The sequence below is a fragment of the Blennius ocellaris genome (assembly GCF_963422515.1).
Source record: "Blennius ocellaris genome assembly, chromosome: 16".
Classification (NCBI taxonomy): Eukaryota; Metazoa; Chordata; class Actinopteri; order Blenniiformes; family Blenniidae; genus Blennius; species Blennius ocellaris.
In genome coordinates this window covers 19,330,694-19,349,119 of record NC_137665.1, presented here as the reverse complement: position 1 = coordinate 19,349,119, position 18,426 = coordinate 19,330,694, and the positions used below count along the sequence as shown (strand labels likewise).

Below are 18,426 nucleotides of genomic sequence, written 5' to 3'. Positions count from 1 at the left end.
GCTGGTCTTTACTCTTTGTTTCATATCACTGTGTGTGTGTGTGTGTGTGTGTGTGTGTGTGTGTGTGTGTGTGTGTGTGTGTGTGTGTGTGTGTGTGTGTGTGTGTGTGTGTGTGTGTGTGTGTGTGTGTGTGTGTGTGTGTGTGTGTGTGTGTGTGTGTGTGTGTGTGTGTGTGTGTGTGTGTGTGTGTGTGTGTGTGTGTGTGGTCGCTCTCTCCGGTTTGGGAAACTTGCCAACAATTTCATAATCCTGTGAATGGGTCATCACGTTGGTTAAAAATCACAGCGAGCAAAGAGAAAAAAAAAGCCACATAGAAAAGAGTGAAAGTGGAAATAACTCATCAGGCACGTATGTGGAGGAGACGGGAGGAGACGGGGATGGAGACTCACCACGGATGAATCCCGAGAGACATGTCCAGCACCTGGTTGCTCACAATGAAATAGGAGAAATAATCTGTATTCCTTCGGGGGGGTCAGATGTCTGATGCAAATCTTCACAGAAATGGTTAAAAACATGTTTTATATGTACAGTAGAACCTGTACTGGGGGACACGTCACATATTTAACTGTTAACACACCTTAATGGGGACAAGCTGCCTGACGAGGACAAGGGACAGGTTCTCCTGGAGCATTTCAAGCTGAGCGACACTGAAACGACCAAAATACCTGGTCTGGACCAGATGATTAGAATATTCAGGCTGCAGGTGATTCATGATCGTCTCCTTACTACACTCTGGTTCACTTCCTTAATGTTCTGTATAAACCCCAGTCGAGGGGCGGAGCCTAGCGCACAGGGTGGAGGGCGAGTCTCACATCACACGTATTTAAGTTTAACTTTCTCTTAACAGCAGAGAACATCAGGCCCCTGGTCCAAAACCCACCAAGAGCCTCCAGTCTGGTCCCACCAAGGAGCTTATTGAGGATTTATACCAGTTTTATTTTGACATTTCATTGTATTTTGACCAGAATGTTTCATTAAAATTGACTTTATGTTGAGATTGTAATCGTTTTCAGTACTAACTGTTTGATCTTGTACAAATATAGACATTTTCACTCCAAACACTGAGACCAGGACAAAGAAACACTTTGAAGTGTACATATAAAGGTTATTATAACAATATTTGACCAGTCTGGTCACTCAGGATGAAACTGGACTGGATGTGGTCCCTGAAGGACACTAAATCTTATTTAATCATTATCTTGTAAACATCTTATATACATGTGTAGTTATGTATTTATCTTGTATTGGTTCAGTTATGTACTTTTAAATAACTAGAACATATTTGATGTTTGGTTCCTTCAATATCAACTGGTCCTACAATTTGTCCTCATGACCCGTCCCTCTGAAGAGAGGACACCTGTCTTCAGGGGACACTTGCCCTCAGATTGTAGGGCGTCCCTACATCACAGGTTTCACTGTACATATATATATATATATATACATATAAGAGAAGAGCAGGGAAATTCATCCAGACACCTTTCTGCTGGAATAAAGTGAAACTGAGTGACCAGTGTCGTCCCTTTAGATCGCTGATTAATTCATATGATCTAATCCCACCAAGTCTCACTAACAGGTCAGGAATGTATCAATTAATATGATCTAATCTCACTAACAGGTCAGGAATGTATCAATTAATATGATCTAATCTCACTAACAGGTCAGGAATGTTGCTTTTAGCTGCTGGATGTGTTTTAATTCTTCATTTTGTCAGAGAATCTGGAAACTGCTCTGCAGGATTTCTCCGTGTGTGTGATTGGTCAGACGCTGCAAGCCCCGCCCCTTTCATGTGCGCGCGCCCACGTCGTCGCGTGTTGAACCGGAGAGTTGATAACCTGCTCGGCAGTAACGCTGATCAGGATCCAAAGTGTCTGGATAAATCAACCCAGGAAACAGATCCTGGATCTGCTGATCAAGGCTTCCTGGTCCAGGTCTCAGGGGTAAAGCAGCCCAGAGGTTTTAGTTTGGATTGTGTGTCTCAAGAAGTCATGTGACCTGCGTCTTCCTACATTGTTCTAGTGGGGATGCTGTTATTTTATCTTAATTCATGAAATTATTCCCTGGAGCTTTGCAATGTCAGTGAGGTGTAATGTGACCTTTCTGTTTATACACCGGAAGTATTCAATATGAACGTTTGCGCCACGTTACCGGCTGATCCTCAAGGCTGCAGTATCGGTATCATCATGCTTGAGCACTGACTCAAACGACTCATGTCTCACACACCCGGTTCTCTTGGACGAACGACTCCAAGACCCTCGAGCCACCTGTCTCACTTTGTTTGGGGGGGGGGTCAGGTGAGACCCCCCCCCCCCCCCCCCCCCTCACTCTGCCTTCTAGGAGATGTCTCAACCATCACTCTCCACTCACCACGTACTAAACTACTGCTTGTAGCCCGAACCGTCGCCAAGGAAACCATCCTCACAAACTGGAAATCAAAAAAGAATATCAGTAGACATCAATGGAAAAATCTGCTGTCTGACTAGATTATTATTATTACTATATTATTATTATTACTATATTATTATTATTACGGAACCTCAGTCGACGCTCCCTGGATTTATGACAATAGAACCTCCATTCCAAAACAAACTCATTCAATTTCTACAAAATGGATCATTTCACCTTTTTTTTTTCTCTTTTGCTCCTTTCTATGTTTCTATACAAACTATTTCCTTTCTCCTGTTTCCTCCATAAACATAACCAAGTCACACTTGGTATTTCACACACACACACACACACACACACACACACACACACACACACACACACACACACACACACACACACACACACACACACACACACACACACACACACACACACACACACACACACACACACACACACACACACAGTAAAAAGTATTTGAGGTCGCGCTTATTACTTTTGTATACAAAATGTATTGTTCATTTTCACACATCTTTGGAATTGTTTACTGTTTTGTATTGTTTATCTGCACTACCTTAAATAAATTAAAAACAAACAAACCCTGGAGCCAGCTTAAGGAACCCGGGTTCCTCGTCGCTTTACCGCCGTGAGCGTCGGCCGCGTTCGCCGTGACGGCGTTGTGATCGCCGCGTGGTTCACGACTACACTGCATTTCAGCGCTTCACCGTCGCGACGCCGCTGCGGCCTGAAGCGAGCGCCTTCACAGGCAAAGTGAAAAAGTCACGTCGGCGTTTTTGTATCGTTGGTCGTTTTAATAAAGAGATTTAGTAACTTTTTCAACCTGCGTAACACATGCACACAATACACAAAGGAGGAGGGGGGGGGGGGGGGGTGGTGGGGGGGGGTTAAATGTGGACGACCAGCTCACGGCCCAGTGTTTTTTTTGTTCCACACACACACACACACAGAAAGAGGAGTGTGTGTGTGTGTGGAATGTGAGTGGAGTCCTTCAGTCACAGTTCAGCTGTTTGACATGATTGAACACATTGAGGTGACGTCACCGCGGGGGGGGGGGGGGGGCTGGCGGAGGGTGTGACGTCACAGCGAGGTGGGTGGGGGTGGTGGGGCGGCACCGCCATGCTTCTTCTCCCCCGTCGGGGGTCACGGCGAGAGGATTTAAAGACTTCCGGAGGATGAAAAACAAGAAGACAAAAAAAAAAAAACGGCTCATGTCTTGAGCGCAGGATGGTGTGAATATATTCATTTTTATATATATATGTATAAAAAAGAAAAGAAGAAGAAGAAGAAGAAGAAGCAGCGTCCGCTAGCAGGAGGAGTGCAGCGCCCCCGACTCCCGCTCCTCCCGCTCCTCCTCGTCCATCTTGCGGCCGTGTTTCCGGAAGTACTTGTAGCGCTGCACGTACAGCTTCACCAGGTTGCTCACCTTCACCGGGTTGATTTCTCCGGTGCGACTGTGGCAGATCTGAAACGGGAGACGCACGGATCCAACAGGTGAGCGGCGAGGTTGAAGCCCCCCCCCCACCCCCCCCCCCCCCAGTCCCACTTCACTAAGAGACCGGGTGTTGACGGGTGGGACACCGGAGCAGTTCAGACCAACGGATCATTTCTTCAACAGAATTACGGATCAAACGTGCAAATGAGCCTTTTACAAGTTGAAGGTTGAGCCATTTTCTGGATTTTAAAGCTCCAATAAGACCAGTTACTGCCAATATTGGCTGCATCTGTGTCACTTTATCTACGTCACTAATTGACCACTTGTTAGGACTGACCCTGCACTGCCAACACTGGGATTATTATTTTACTATAGTATGTTTATTGTACTTTATTCTACACTTTGCCCCCCCCCCAATCATAGTTTATTTTCCTTGTATCTCATCTTACTGTATACTTTGCTCCCCTTAGAACTTATTATACTTTATTATTACACTATTATATACACACTATTTCACACTGTTATTATCTGTATTATTGTTATTATTATTATATAATGTCTACTTCTAATGGCTCTGCCACTGCACCTTACTATTTATTTATCTTGCTTTTACCTCCTGCTTATTTCTAAGTGCCCATGTTCCGTTCTGTGTTTTACTTTACGTCTTATACCGTATTTTCCGCCCTATAAGGCGCACCTAAATACCTCAAATTTTCTTAAAAGCTGCCAGTGCGCCTTATAGCCCGGTGCGCCTTATATATGGACGATTGTTCTACTCCAGACTGCTATTTGACAGCTGAACAACTAGAAGCTTTTATTTTGACAACTCTAACTGTGCAACTGGATCTTCAGTGCGGACGAGACTCCGCACAACACCTTAATCACTCATGGTTGCACACCAACGTTCTAACAAACCAAAATAAACTAGATGAAATAATTACTCCCTAAACTGGGGAACAAAAACACATAAACACAATCAACACCAAGCCCAACAACAACCCACAATAACCTCCAACAACACAAAACATGAATTTGTCGCTGCAAGGCATGATGGGACATCATGCCTTGCAGCGACAAATTCAACCTGAGCTCCTCAGTGCAGCCGATAGAAACTCCCATAATTCATTGCAGCTGTTTGTCGTGTTTTAAATGCAATTATTGGGGGTTATATTTGGTTTGTGGTGTCGGTAATAATTGTGTTGTGTTGTGTTTTTGTTGCTTAGTTCATGTAGTTTAGTTTATTATTATTATTATTACCGGTAGTTGTAAGTTGTCAACCAGTAGTGAAGAAGGTTTTGTGTGTAGTGTGGTACTGGCATAGGCTGCAGGTAGGACTATCAAAATAAAGCGTGTGCACCTCTCTGGGTGTTAGAAGCAATGGAAAATGTAACTTAATGGCTTTGAGCTATAAATGTTTCTGACCACTGGTCTGTTCCATGCGCCTTATAGGGCGGTGCGCCTTATATATGAACTAAGTTGTAAATTATGTCAATCAATGTAGGTGCGCCTTATAACCCGGTGCGCCTTATAGGGCAGAAAATACGGTACTCAGATATTTTTATTTTTTACTTTTATTTCTATTCTATTGTATTTTATAATATTCATATGTACCAGATTGCTGCAACAAGACAATTTCCCTTCGGGGATGAATAAAGTAATTATCTATCTATCTTATAGTTTGTGATTTTTATCTTATTTTTTTTATGTACTTATTATTACTTTTTACTGTAAATACTTTTGGCCCTGAGAGTTCTTGATAGTCATTGTATATAAGATCCCTCTATTCTTATCTAACTGTTGCACATTTCTTGTCTTTCCTACTCATGAGTCCTGAAGAGCAGAATGGAACAAGTACATTTCTCCTTGGTGAGATCAATAAAGTCTTATCTTATCTTATTTTACACTAATAGGAATCGATAAACATGACAAAGTTGATGTTTTACTTATTTTTCTATATAAAAAAAAAAGAAACTAAGGGGAAGATCTTCATGGTTTATAGATTATTCATTGATTAACCTGCTGTTATGTTTACCAGTCAGACTCTGGACTGAACTGAACTGAACTGGGTTCTGACTTTAAGACAACGAAGCGTAACAAAGAGGTTCAACATGAATCTATTCCAAATGTCTGCAGTGAATCATTATAGGAACTAAATAAAAGTGTTCCTCTATTAACGGAGTCCCCGTCACACTGTGACGTAGACCTCGACACGCCCGTCTGCCCCGGCTGCCCAGGACACACAACAGGCATTCCTGATGAAAACAACCGAAATCTTCCGGAACCGCTGGAACGATGACGTTGCCGCCGTCCAACAGGAAGTGGCGTGGAACTGCTCCACGTGCCGCAACGGCTGTGACCACAGTCTAAACCAGGGGTGTCAAACATGCGGCCCGGGGGCCAGAAGCGGCCCGCCACAGGATCTCATCTGGCGCCATGTGAATATATATATATTTTTTTTAAAGTATAAATATGAAAAGTGACAGAGGCTGATCTAAAAACACTAGATTGGTCAAAAATGACATTGAAAATCGCCCCTTGGTCAGAATCAATTAATGTGGAGGTCACATGACGCAACACCTTTCACAATAAAGGTGTCCAATTTATGTGAAGTGATACTTTAGACACGTAAACTCAAAACAATTTCCAGATGATGACAAATTGTTTTAATCCTGAATAAAAATATGATATCCAGATACAGATATTGTGGGGTTATTTTGCAAATATAATAATATCTGATTTCCTTTAACGTGTATATTTCAGAATAGACTGTCAAATTCTTGCCGTTACAAAAGAATCAAAAGAAGGAAATACTTTTGTCCATATCTGTAGTTTAACATGTTACGTTTGACTTGTTGGGCCTCCAGAGGTCAGATCAGGTTGATGTGGCTCCTCAAATGAAATCAGTTTGACACCCCTGATCTAAACCCTGATGAATTCCATAAACCAAGAGACGGGAGGAACGGTGAGGGCGCCACCTGGTGGCCAGAGAGGGAACGCTGCACATCTGGCCTGAACACGCTCCCCTCATCACAGTGGAACCTCCCCTCATCCAACAGGCCGACGTACACTCATGGTATTCTTGTCCAAAACATGAAACAATTCTTTGTCGATGCCCCCCCCCCTCACCTTGTGCACTGCTTTCCTCAGGATGTCCTTGTACTCATCCTTGTTGATGTCTTTGCGCTGATAGTACGGCTTGATGGCGAGCTTCACCTCCTCCACAGCTCGCTCTTGCGTGTGCAGCTTCTTCAGATACTGAGGCGTAAACAACACAAGCAGAGACCCGTCAACGCCACGCGGACGCCTTTCAAGCGGCTTCAAAACGCCGTCCGGCTCAACCGGTCGTCACCTTGTCGGGGTCTTTGCTCTCGTTGTCCCAGCCGCAGTCCCCCGAGCCGCCGCCCAGCCCCGACAGCCCCGCCGGCACGGCGGGGGGCGGGGTCTGAGCGCACCCTCCGCCCATGGAGGCGTGCAGGTGGGAGGGCGGCAGCGCGCCGTGGAGGAGGAACTGGGCCGGACTCACCCTGGGAGGGGGCGGCAGCGAGGACGGGGGAGGGATCTGGGAGGAGGAGGAGGAGGAGGAGGAGGACGGCGGCGGCGCCAGCTGCTGGGACTGGCTCTGATTGGCCTGCGACAAGATCTGCACGGGAGGAGACGGGAGTGTTGAGCGACACCAGAGGCTCTACAGCACGGAGAGAAATGTTTTAGACGGTCCTAAAAACATCACCAGTTAGTTCATTACAGCTTTTATTTTGTTTAACTTTGAGATGAATCCGTTTGAAAAGTCCTGCTCAGTGTGTGTTTTAGTCCAAATTGGCTGAAAAGTAGTTGTTTCAGTGACGTAATCCAGAGACTGACGCCTCCTGAACCGTTGCCGTCACAGAAAAAACTCCAACATTAGTGAAATTCAACTGAGAACAAGTGAGGTGAGTTGAAAAGAAACTGTCTGACTGGCTAACAGCAGTCAGCTGCTAGAAAGCCAGCTGCAAGACGCTGACTGCTAACGGTCAGTCGCTAACGGTCAGTCGCTAACGGTCAGTCGCCAGATGCTGACTGCTAACAGTCAGTCGCTAACAGCTAATAATCAGCCTTAAACTCCTGACTGCTAAAGCCCATTTATACTAGAAAAACGTTGACAAGCAGCCGCTGCTGCTACCACACGCTGCTGCTACACGCTGGTGCTACACGCTGGTGCTACACACTGGTGCTACACGCTGCTGCTGCTACACGCTGGTGCTACCACACGCTGGTGCTACCACACGCTGCTGCTACACGCTGCTGCTACACGCTGGTGCTACACGCTGGTGCTACACGCTGGTGCTGCTACACGCTGGTGCTACACGCTGCTGCTGCTACACGCTGGTGCTACCACACGCTGGTGCTACCACACGCTGCTGCTACACGCTGGTGCTACACACTGGTGCTACACGCTGCTGCTACACGCTGGTGCTGCTACACGCTGGTGCTGCTGCTGCTACACGCTGGTGCTGCTACACGCTGGTGCTGCTGCTGCTACACGCTGGTGCTGCTACACGCTGGTGCTACGTGCTGCTGCCGCTCTGTGCTGTGGCCACCTTTGGTTTCTTTCCGATGCATCGATGCATATGTTTCACATCAATGTATTTTTCTAACCTATTACGTTGACTCGTCGCTCCAGCCCTAATAAAAATGTTCTTATTTTTCAGTGTAAATGTGATTTTCCCGCCATGTCCAGGAAGTGAGTGACGGCAGCGTTGCGCTCACGAAACAAGAATTCCTGCGACGTGTCGCCGCCTGAAAAGTGAAAGCTCACCTGGCTCGTAGCTTGGATGAACTCTTGTGCTTTGGCTCGACTGGCAATGTTGGCTTCTTCCATTTTGAAGAGCAGAGCGGTCACTGAGACAAACAATTAAGAAGAAGTTAGCTTTACAAAGACACACATCACTGTTTTAGACGTTTGTAGACCTCTTGGACACTGTGACTGGAGCTTTTCCAAGCTCAAATGAATAAAAACTACGAGAGATCTTCCACGGCACAAGACAGAGTGGAGCAGTGAGGAGTATCAACAACAACGTTCTCACAACGTTCTCACAGTGACGTCATAAAGGACTTTTCCTCCAGAAAAGCCAGGAAGCTCAGGTTTTTAAAAAGTGGGAGGATTATTGAGGACGAACCGAGGAACAAACATGTGATTGTCAAATGTGTGGATTAAAGTAGTTGTTTTTGCACCCAGTTACTTCCATTTACATGGTTTTAAAACCTCGCTAGTCAACTTTATATCTGTTTTTAAACCATTTTTGTTACCTTGTTTCTGGGAACTCTGTTCATTAACATTATTGTAATTAATACAGTATTTGCTTGATATTTGAGTTAAATTCTGTTTAGGGAAAAGGCCGATCCCATCCAGTATCGGGTTCTGATATCAACATAATTCACGGATCGGAAATTTCCTCTCCGTGAAGCCTCGACTGCTTTACTGTTGCTGAAATGACTCCACAGGTGTTTCCCTGTTGCTGCTCTGCAAACTGTGGACTGGATTTCCTGAATGGAGGCGGGTCTCAATGAGACGCAGTGCAGTGAGTCAGGAAATCCATTCCACAGTTTGCAGCCAGCTAATAGGCTAACACAGTAGCACTGTGCTAGCCGACGTTTCTTGGCAACATGTTGTCGTTTGGACACGTTTTACAATCAAAACACTGCAAAGCAACGCGGGTGTTTACAAAGCCGTTGTACAGCGAGGCGTCGCTCTGTCGCCAGACAGCTCTGGGATCGGAATAGTATCGGTATCGACAGATATTCAAATTTGGGTATCGGGATTGGCTCGCATGCCAAAAAACCTGCGTCGTTTCATCCTTAATACAACGTTTTTTAACCATCTCTTCAATATGCCTTTTAAAATGTAGGAATGAATCTGTATGTATTCCTAAACATTTTACGGAATCAACTTTGAACACATTTTTATATTGATGATCTGGTCAATGTACTTTTGACTATTTGGAGTGGAAAACAATAAAAAAAAAGGTCTTACTAATATTTAATGATCATTTTTACATTTAAACCAAGTATTTGCCTCGTCTAATTGCTCATTCAAGAACTTTTCAAGCTCATCCATGTGCCTTTGTGACAAAAACTAATTTCTGTCATCTGCAAAGAGTACTTTATGAATATCACGAGGACAATGCAGAAAGTCATTCACAAACAATAAACAAAAGAAGCCCCAGAATAGATCCCTGGGGTAAACCAAAGTCTATGTTCTCCATTGTAGAATTTAAACCATTTATATTTACATATTGATGTCTTCCATCAACAATGGCCCCTTGAGCTACTGGAGATATTTCACTGCCTTGCAAAGGCCGGTTTCCCACAGGTACTCACATGCTAGGACTCCTCCAGTCGTGCAATCCACTCCCGTCTGTAGACTCCAGGGGAGGGCGGCAGCAGCTGGGGGCGGCGGAGGAGGCAGCGGCTTTGCGGCAGAGGAGGAGGAGACAGAAGATGATGAAGAGGGGTCCGATGAAGACAAGGGCAGAGAAAGGGCCGACGAGGACAAGCAAGGGGGCGAGGCCAGAGACTTGGGGGCGTCGTCTGGAGGTAGGGGCTTGGCAGTGGGTGTAGACAAGGCATTGCTGAGTCCTGCTCCCTGCGGGGTGGACAGGCTGGATGGACTGGACGTAGGGAGGGTGGGGCTGGTCTGAGTGGGACAGTCCTCCGCTAGAAAAGAGGGGTCCGGGGTCTTACAGCTGCTGTCCACAGTCTGAGAGTCTGGTGAGGACTCTCTGGTGTCCCTCAGAGGAGTGGTGGACGGTGGAGGTGTGTGCGGTGGCGAGGAGGAGGGGGGAAGAACACTGGTGGAGGAGGACGTAGAGGAGGAAGAGGAAGGACAGGGAGCAGGTCCAACTTGGCCAGTATGAGGACTAACAGACTTTCCACCATCTCCAACGCCTAACTGAACATCGATGGAGGCCCCGGTCCAGCCTTCAGACGCAGTCTTTGATTGGCTGCCGTCTCCGGCGGTCACCGCCGCGGCCCCGCCCTTTTCCCTCGTCTTTTTCACTATGCGGCGACGATGCTTGGCGGGGAGGGACGAGGACGGGGAGGAGGCGGAGGAGGAGGTGGACGTGATGGAGCTGGGTTTGGCTTTCTTGGACTTCAGTCCTGCAGGACTGGCCAAGGACGAAGGCGGTGCGGCCAGGCCGCTGCGTTTTCCCATCGCAGTGACGTCTTTACTGCGGCCGCCGAGAGACAGCGGCTCTGAACACGGCTTGAGGAAAGGAGACCGGCTTTCGTTGTCTCTGCAGAACACTACGGCAATCGACCCGCCAACCACTGAGCTCCCGGCACCAGCTCCCGTACCTCCTGGTCCCAGCAGGTCCATACCCAGCTTCCCAGAGCCGACTGACGCTCCTGTCGTACTGCTCACGCCCTCGCGCACCAGAACGGACACTTTGGACTGAAGCTTACTTTTTCTACCTCCTCCACTCTCCTTCTTGGGCTTGCCAGTCCGGTTCACCTCCTTTCTACCACTTTTGTTGCGCTCCTTCTCCTTACCAATTTTCCGAGTTCTTTTTGTGGACTGGTGGCCGGGGGACACCGTGGAAGAGCCCGACGTCACTGTCAGCGAGGAGAGACATTTGCCTTTAGTCAGATTTGAAGAAGAGGACGACTCAGGTGGTCCGATTTTCTTTAACATGCGGGATTTCTTTTTTGGATGATGCGGTCCGGTCTTTGAGACGGCTTTATTTTTGGGGCTGGCGACGGCCGGTACAGGGGACAGAACAGCAGGAGGCGTGTCCTCCAGGGACGGGTAGTCCGAGTCCAAAGCCTCGCCATCCAAAGACAACACGTCAATTTCCAGTTTGTCCGAGTAGCGGTCGGACTCGTAGTTGTGATACCTTGAAGGCGAGAGGGATTGTGACCTGCTGTGACCACTTCTCCGCTCCTCCTCCTCCTCCTCTCCGGCTGAGTACCATTTTCGCTTCTTCTTTCTCTTGTGGGGCTTGTCAGAGTCCTGTGCGGGCCGGCAGGGGGAGGGCGGGGTGAGTCTTGGGGAGCCAGGCATCGTGGTGGTGGTTGTGGTGGTTGTGACTGTGATGGTTCGCTTGATAGCAAACAGGTCGGAGCCGTTGAGGTCTTGAATGGATGGAGGGACGACAGGACGACCGTCCCTCCTTCGGTCCCTCTCATGGGGCCTCTCCCTGGTGCCGTCCCTCTTCTCTCGGCTCCTTTTGGACCTCTTTGGAGGACTTTGCTCTCTGTTGCTGGAGCACAGGCTCCCCCTCTTTTCTCTCTCCTTCTTTCTGGAGCTGGAATCTCGATCTCTCTCATCCCTTCGATGGCTGCTGGCACAACTTTGCTCCTTCTCTCTGTCTCTATCTCTGTCCCTGTCTCTGTCTCTGTCCCTGTCTCTATCTCTATCTCTATCTCTCTCTCTGTCTCTGTCTCTCTCTCTGTGTCTGTCTTGGTCCTTATCTCTGTCCCTCTCTCTGTCCCGTTCTCTTTGTCTTTCTTCCGATAAGCTTGAAAAAGACTGTCTTGTTTGGGCTCCTCTTCCCGATGAGTTGCAGGAACGGGAGGCCTCGGGGCTGCTGTGCCGTCTTTTCTTCCTCTTTCGGCTGCTGCTCCTACTGCTCCTCCTTTCTTTAGTGTCCTTTACAGCCTTGAGGCCTTGCTCCTTCTCTTTGCTCTTCTCCTGAAGCCCCTCTTTGACCTTCCTCTTCTTTTTCCTTCGGGTCTCCTTGTCTCCAGCTTTCCTTTCTTTGCTTTTCTGCTGGTCCCGGTCTTTGGACCCCTTGGAGGACTTGCGGATCTTGCTGCCTTGCTCTACAGGAGGCGTGGCAGGGGGAGAGGAAGTGGACACTGGAGGATGAGAGGGAGCTGGTGGTGGCGGCGGCGGCGGCGGCAGCTGAGGAGAGAGCGGAGCCGAAGCGGGGAAGGAGAGGTATCTTTCCTTCCTTCTGCTGACCAGCTTTCTCCTCAGATCCTTCACTCCGACCACAGGCTCGTCCTCCAGCTCCCGGTCCACCTCCCAGCTGCCCTCCGTGCACACGGACACAAAACCATCTCCGTCCAGCACGCGAAGGATGCGCTCGGGTTTCGAACCAAAGAAGGTGACACTGGGCGAATTCAAGGAGAGAACCTCCTCGCCAGACCTCTTCTTGTTCAGGTCTCTCTCGGCGGCCCCGACGATCTCGCCCTCCTCTATCTCCGAGTTGTCGGAATCGTTCTCCCTCTTCCCTCCGGCTTTGGTTGAGCTACAGTCCACTCTCCTCCTCAGAGGCAGCTGGATGTGCAGACGTGGCGCCGGGGCTTCCGTCAAGGTATCCGTGGAGTCGGGAGGTTCCTCCGCTTTCTCACGGTCGTCGTCGTCGTCATCCTCCTCTTCTCTTGAAGCGTTTTTCATCGACACGTCCACTGTGTTACACTCGTCATCTACATCTGATGCAGGCGAGCCAGTGGGGTCAAAGGGGTCGTACTTTTCCCCTTCAGCCTCCTCCTCCTCCTCCTCTTCCTCCTCCTTCCCCCGACCGTCCCTATCTCCATCGGTGGGATTAAAGGGATCGTACATGTCTCTTTTCCCGTCATCGTCTTCGTAGTCTGTGCCTGGCTGCATGGAGGTGGGAGGGTAGCAGTCTGAGGGGGGGGTGTTCAGCGAGCGCGTGGTGCTGGGCTGCGTGTTGGGAGTGGCGGAGGTGGACGACACCTCGACACGTTTGTTCCGACTGTTCACATGCTTCTGGTACCCGGCGGCGTTGGCGCAGACCGAGGACGAGGTGGACAGCGGCGACGACGGCCCGGATGACGGCGACGACACGGACGAGGAGGGCGAGCGAGGAAGGGGGGGGCTCCGGGCGGCTTCTCGGGCTCTCCTCGGGGAGCAGGAGGCAGCGGGCCTCCGTTTGAAGCCCGGGGCCTGGGACAAGTCCATGGGCCAGGAAAGCCGACGGCTTGAGGTGGAGAGCCTAACGGTGGGGTCCGCGGGAAGACCTGGGAGAAAGAACATGTACATGAATGAATAGGAGTATCCTGCGTACAGTGATCATCTCAGTCTGGGCAGCATCACACTCAAAAAGAAACCTACTGCTGGTTTCTGCAGCTAGCGAACCACATAGGCTCACCCAGTTGTGGGGAATAATGTTTCTCACAGGGACTACATAGTAAGGTAAGGTAAGGCTCAAAATTCAATTTGCATTTCCAAACGGCGCAGGAGAGTGGCGACAAGACGCCACTCTACTATTGTACTGCGCTCTACTATGCAGCCAGAACCTTGAAATGAAAAAGCATTTCTGCTAACGCATTTTAATTTTCAGATTTCAAAATGAATTCTGGTCACTATTTTCTGGAGTGTCTTTTCACAATTCAAACTTAAACATTTTCTTTTTTAATTTAAGTCTCAGAATAAGCAGCCTTGTATAAGAGAATTTAAATGTAGTTTGGAGGATTGATCATTCATTTTTTTTATCTATGAGCCAAAAAAATGCAGTTTAATCTGAAAATGAAAAAGTATTTCTGTTAAAACATCTCAAATTGATTTTTGAGCCACATTCACCATAATAAGCTGGATAAAGCAGACGACACAGCTAAATGGAAGGACGTGGACAAAGAGTTCAGGGGCAGCCCATCCAAAACACCATTGGACATAAAGAAGCATACAATAAAATTAAAAAAAAAACCCAACTGGATTAAAATACATTATTTACTTTGGAATTCTGGTTTAGAATTATTCCAAATTATAGGATAAAGAAGGACGGTAACCTGCTAAAGTGGGAGACATTCCACAGTAACTTAGCCAGCCGCATACGATAAAGGATTCAAACAGTGGGAGACCAGCAGAATTACTGTTACAGCAGAATTACTCGAGATAAAGACGGGGAGCTGGAGAGTTTCCAAAATATGAGGGAAAAAGACAATCTGGGAAAACGTGGATTTTATAAGTACGTACTTACAAATGAGAGACTAGTACGGAAAGGAAATCAGGACGGACGCCTCCATGGAGGTGAAGGGTGTGATTCAAACCCTAATCAATATATACAAGGGCCAAAAAAAATCTGAATATTATCTACAGTATATCAGAAATTGTCAATCAACAAAAAAAAAAGATTATATAGAAATATTATAGATGTATAGAAAATTGGCAATTGGAAGTCGATACTAAAATTCCAGACAAAGACTGGTTAAAAAATAAATAAATGAAAAGTGTACCAAACATCCACCAATTGGTGGGCATGGAGGGAATTCTCCTGGAAGAATCTCATCACATTGTTTACCACACCCAAGGTGTAAAGTCAATACTCAAAGGTGAATGATCCATGCTGGAGAGAATATGGAACAGCCAATACAGACCACACACACACACATTATGGAATTGCCAGACTATACAGATACTATGGACAACTATACGTATAACAATACAAACTATACAAAGATACAACTTTCCTAGGAGCTGTATGATACTGTATCTGGATAACCTAATGGAAAACGACAAATGTGTGCTGAAAATAATACTGATCGCTGCAAGAAAGGCTGGAACAACAAGGAAGTGGGTAAAGTGGATCCACCGACACGAGAACAATGGACAGACGTAATACAGGAAATCCACACAATGGAGAAAACTGACGTATCCATTCAGACGACAAGAAGATAAGTAGAAGAAATCGACCTTTTGTTTTCAGGAACTCTGAAAAGGACAGACGAATGAAAGACTGATCGATGCAGAAGACAAAAGCTGCAAAAGAATTGACACAATAGACTGAAGCTCATAACAGGATATGACCCTCTTTCCTGGTTTTTCCCTTATGAGCTGTTCAAAAACTAGGCCTGCAGCGACCACGTCGACTACTCGGTTCTACAAAATCGTCATGCCACGCCCACTGGTCACGCCCACTGAGTGACCCGAACAAACCATCATGGAGGACGAGGCTGGTCTCCAACCAGCTCTCAGGCTCACCAGCAACCCGCCGCCCCACATCAAAGGTGTGGGGAGACTTTAAAGCCGCCATGAGCAGTCTCTGTACGACGGAACTAGCATAGCACACCAGCGCGACGTCCACGTGGGAGCTAGCGTTTGAAGCGGAGGCGTCCCGTTGTTCCTCGTGACGCCGGAGAACAGGAGTCAGTAACGTTACTACCGCCAACGTTTGCTAAATTCATTTACTTTCAATTGTGCAACGTGAGCTTCAGCTCCGCGCACCGCGGTGGTGCTAGCTAGCTGTGTTTGTGTTTTGGCTACTGTCAGTAGCTCATGGCTAGACAGCTGTCTTTAGCTAACGTTAGCTAGAAATAGCATATAATGCTGGCATGAATGGTAATGGTGGCTAACTTACAGCTAGCAGAACACCGCTATCTAGCCACAAGCACCACCACAGTGGAGCGCCGCTAGCTACGGTAGCTAAGCAGATTCTGGTAACATTAGACATATCTGTTCAACGTTATGTTTGACAAGTCATGATTAGCGTTAGCTCAATCACGCTGTGGTCGTCTCCCAGTGAGACACATTATTAGACTGACGTTCGCTAGCTTAGCATCATGATTCACTACACCAACGTTAGTTCACCAATGGATGTTGACTAACAGACTGGCGGAAACGTCCGTACGGCCACCAGAGTTTTAACTACATGGTCCGACATCCAGTTAAAACTTATTTGTCTTAATACCAGATAAACACTGTGGACTGGTATCGTCGTGGGACGGAAACTTAGCTGTGACCCCCTTTTTGGCTTGGTGAGGCCCCGCCCCCCCAAGGCATGCACACGAGAGCTGTCTTGTTTATCTGGTCGCTAAGCAACCGCCACGCCCCCAGAAAGAACAAGCCAAATGTCTCTAGTGGCTGCAAGGGTCATTGCAGTCTCTCAGTGTACCACCGCCCGGTGGACGCTCGAGTCACTGCACCGACCAGCACCCTCTGGTGGCCGCCACGGTCATCACACTGATCCTCCGTCACCTGCCTCCCCCTGGTGGATGTTCGAGGTCATCACAATCACAAACACACACACACTTTGTACATAGTGTTTGCTGTTCAGTGAATTGTTTCTCTCCGGATAGCGTTGTTAGGTTTGTTTTGTAACCACGTACAAAAGACGTGTGAAACCGTCACAGGCGAATGTTCTCAGTTTACAAAGTGTTTGATTTTAATCGTTACATGTTTCTTTCGGTCGGGATACATTTACTGAAAGGAATGCCACTAATGTAAACTGCTGTCACGCAACCGGACCAGACCTCAGTTCGCTTGCAAGTAAACCAAGACCAGAATTCCCTTGTTTAATCCGGATCAGAGTCCGGGTAGCGTTCACGGTGACCTAAACCAGGTGAACTTAGCCTGAAACCACCCCTGGTCTGGCTCGATTATTTCCTCTCCAACCCTGATGTCCATTTTTATCTGAATGCTACTGCTGCTCATGGGACATTTCAGTCTTTTATACGGTTGTCTGGAGATACACTGTGCAGATCAACAGTTTGTGAAACATAAACATCAACAACTATGTTGTATTTTCTTAGACACTCCCCCTTCACTATGACTCTATGGAGCTTGACAGCTCCTCCTCCTCATCATCATCATCATCATCATCGTCATGTCAGATGGTAGAAATCAGTGCAGGTGTGTGATCAGCTGAGTGGGGGAGAAGATGCACCCAATGTTGTGACCCTGTTTCTACCTGAGCCCGTGTCACCAGGTCTGAAACAGGTCCAGGCTGAACCAGGCTCCCCGGGTCTGTGTTCGCCTCCCCCGCTGACGCCTCGGCCTCCCGCGCGCTGCTCTCACCGGTGCTCCGTCAAAACGGGCTGCGGTCGCTCCGCTTCGAGCACCGCTGGCGTTGATCTCCGCCAACCGAGCAGCCGATTAAACTGGGGGGGAAAAACACCACCGGGAGCAGCAGAGCAGCTAGCTAGAAGTGCTACTAGCTTCCAGTGAGACGAGCAGTGTGCTGACGATGTAGCTTCGCCCCGGGAATCTCCCGCGTGAAGCCAAAGCCGGAGGCGCGCGTGTGCCGGAGACTCGTTTTTCACGCGTCCGATCGCCGATTAGACGAGGCATCAGATTATTTTGGACGTCTTAAAAGCGCTGCTCGTGCCGTGCTCCATCAGTGGCCGCCATCTTCCTTTCCCTGAAGCCGGACCGCAAAGCCTTCTGGGAAACGGAGTTCGCTCCTGGTCCTTCGTTCAAACAGGCTTATTACTGACATAAAAAACAAAACAAAAACAAGTGTTATATGGAAGGATAATTTTTTTAAACTCAAAATCGAACCACAGTAGAAAAAACCCAGAGTTGCATTGCAGCATTTGACAAAAGAAGGTTTTAACCTCCCAGTTTTTTTATTTCGGCTTCTGTGTTTCAGTGTCATTATTCATTGAAACTTTTCATACACCAACTAACTTCATTGTAACTAACTTCACTTCCAGGTCTTGTTTGGTGTTTTGACCGCAGGCTGAGGCAGTGCAGCCTCTGAGCAAGGCAGTGTGTGGCTGCTGCGCTCCGCTACGAGACGCTTCATTCATATTTTTTACCACAGAACTTTATAATCAATCGACACTTTTGGTGTAAAAACCAAACGACACACTACTGTAAATGAAAGCTGGATGTTTTTAACCATAAAATGAGTATTTTAATGGCTTCA

General features: G+C 47.7%; 1 protein-coding gene across 2 annotated transcripts; it reads right to left on the bottom strand.

Moving 5' to 3' along the window:
* Positions 1–3,207: 3,207 nt before the first annotated feature.
* On the bottom strand, positions 3,208–17,905 carry scaf1 (SR-related CTD-associated factor 1). 2 transcript variants are annotated; one of them, XM_080510832.1, is made up of 6 exons: positions 17,467–17,905; positions 10,193–13,801; positions 8,631–8,713; positions 7,188–7,520; positions 6,965–7,093; positions 3,208–3,868 (listed from the first exon to the last, which is right to left on the bottom strand). In XM_080510832.1, the coding sequence occupies exons 2-6, from the start codon at positions 13,740–13,742 to the stop codon at positions 3,710–3,712; spliced, it is 4,254 nt and encodes a 1,417-aa protein (XP_080366958.1). In that variant the 5' UTR covers positions 13,743–13,801; positions 17,467–17,905; the 3' UTR covers positions 3,208–3,709. The 2 variants fall into 2 exon arrangements, with proteins under 2 accessions (XP_080366958.1, XP_080366959.1); XM_080510833.1 differs by having other exon boundaries at positions 7,188–7,478.
* Positions 17,906–18,426: the final 521 nt, after the last annotated feature.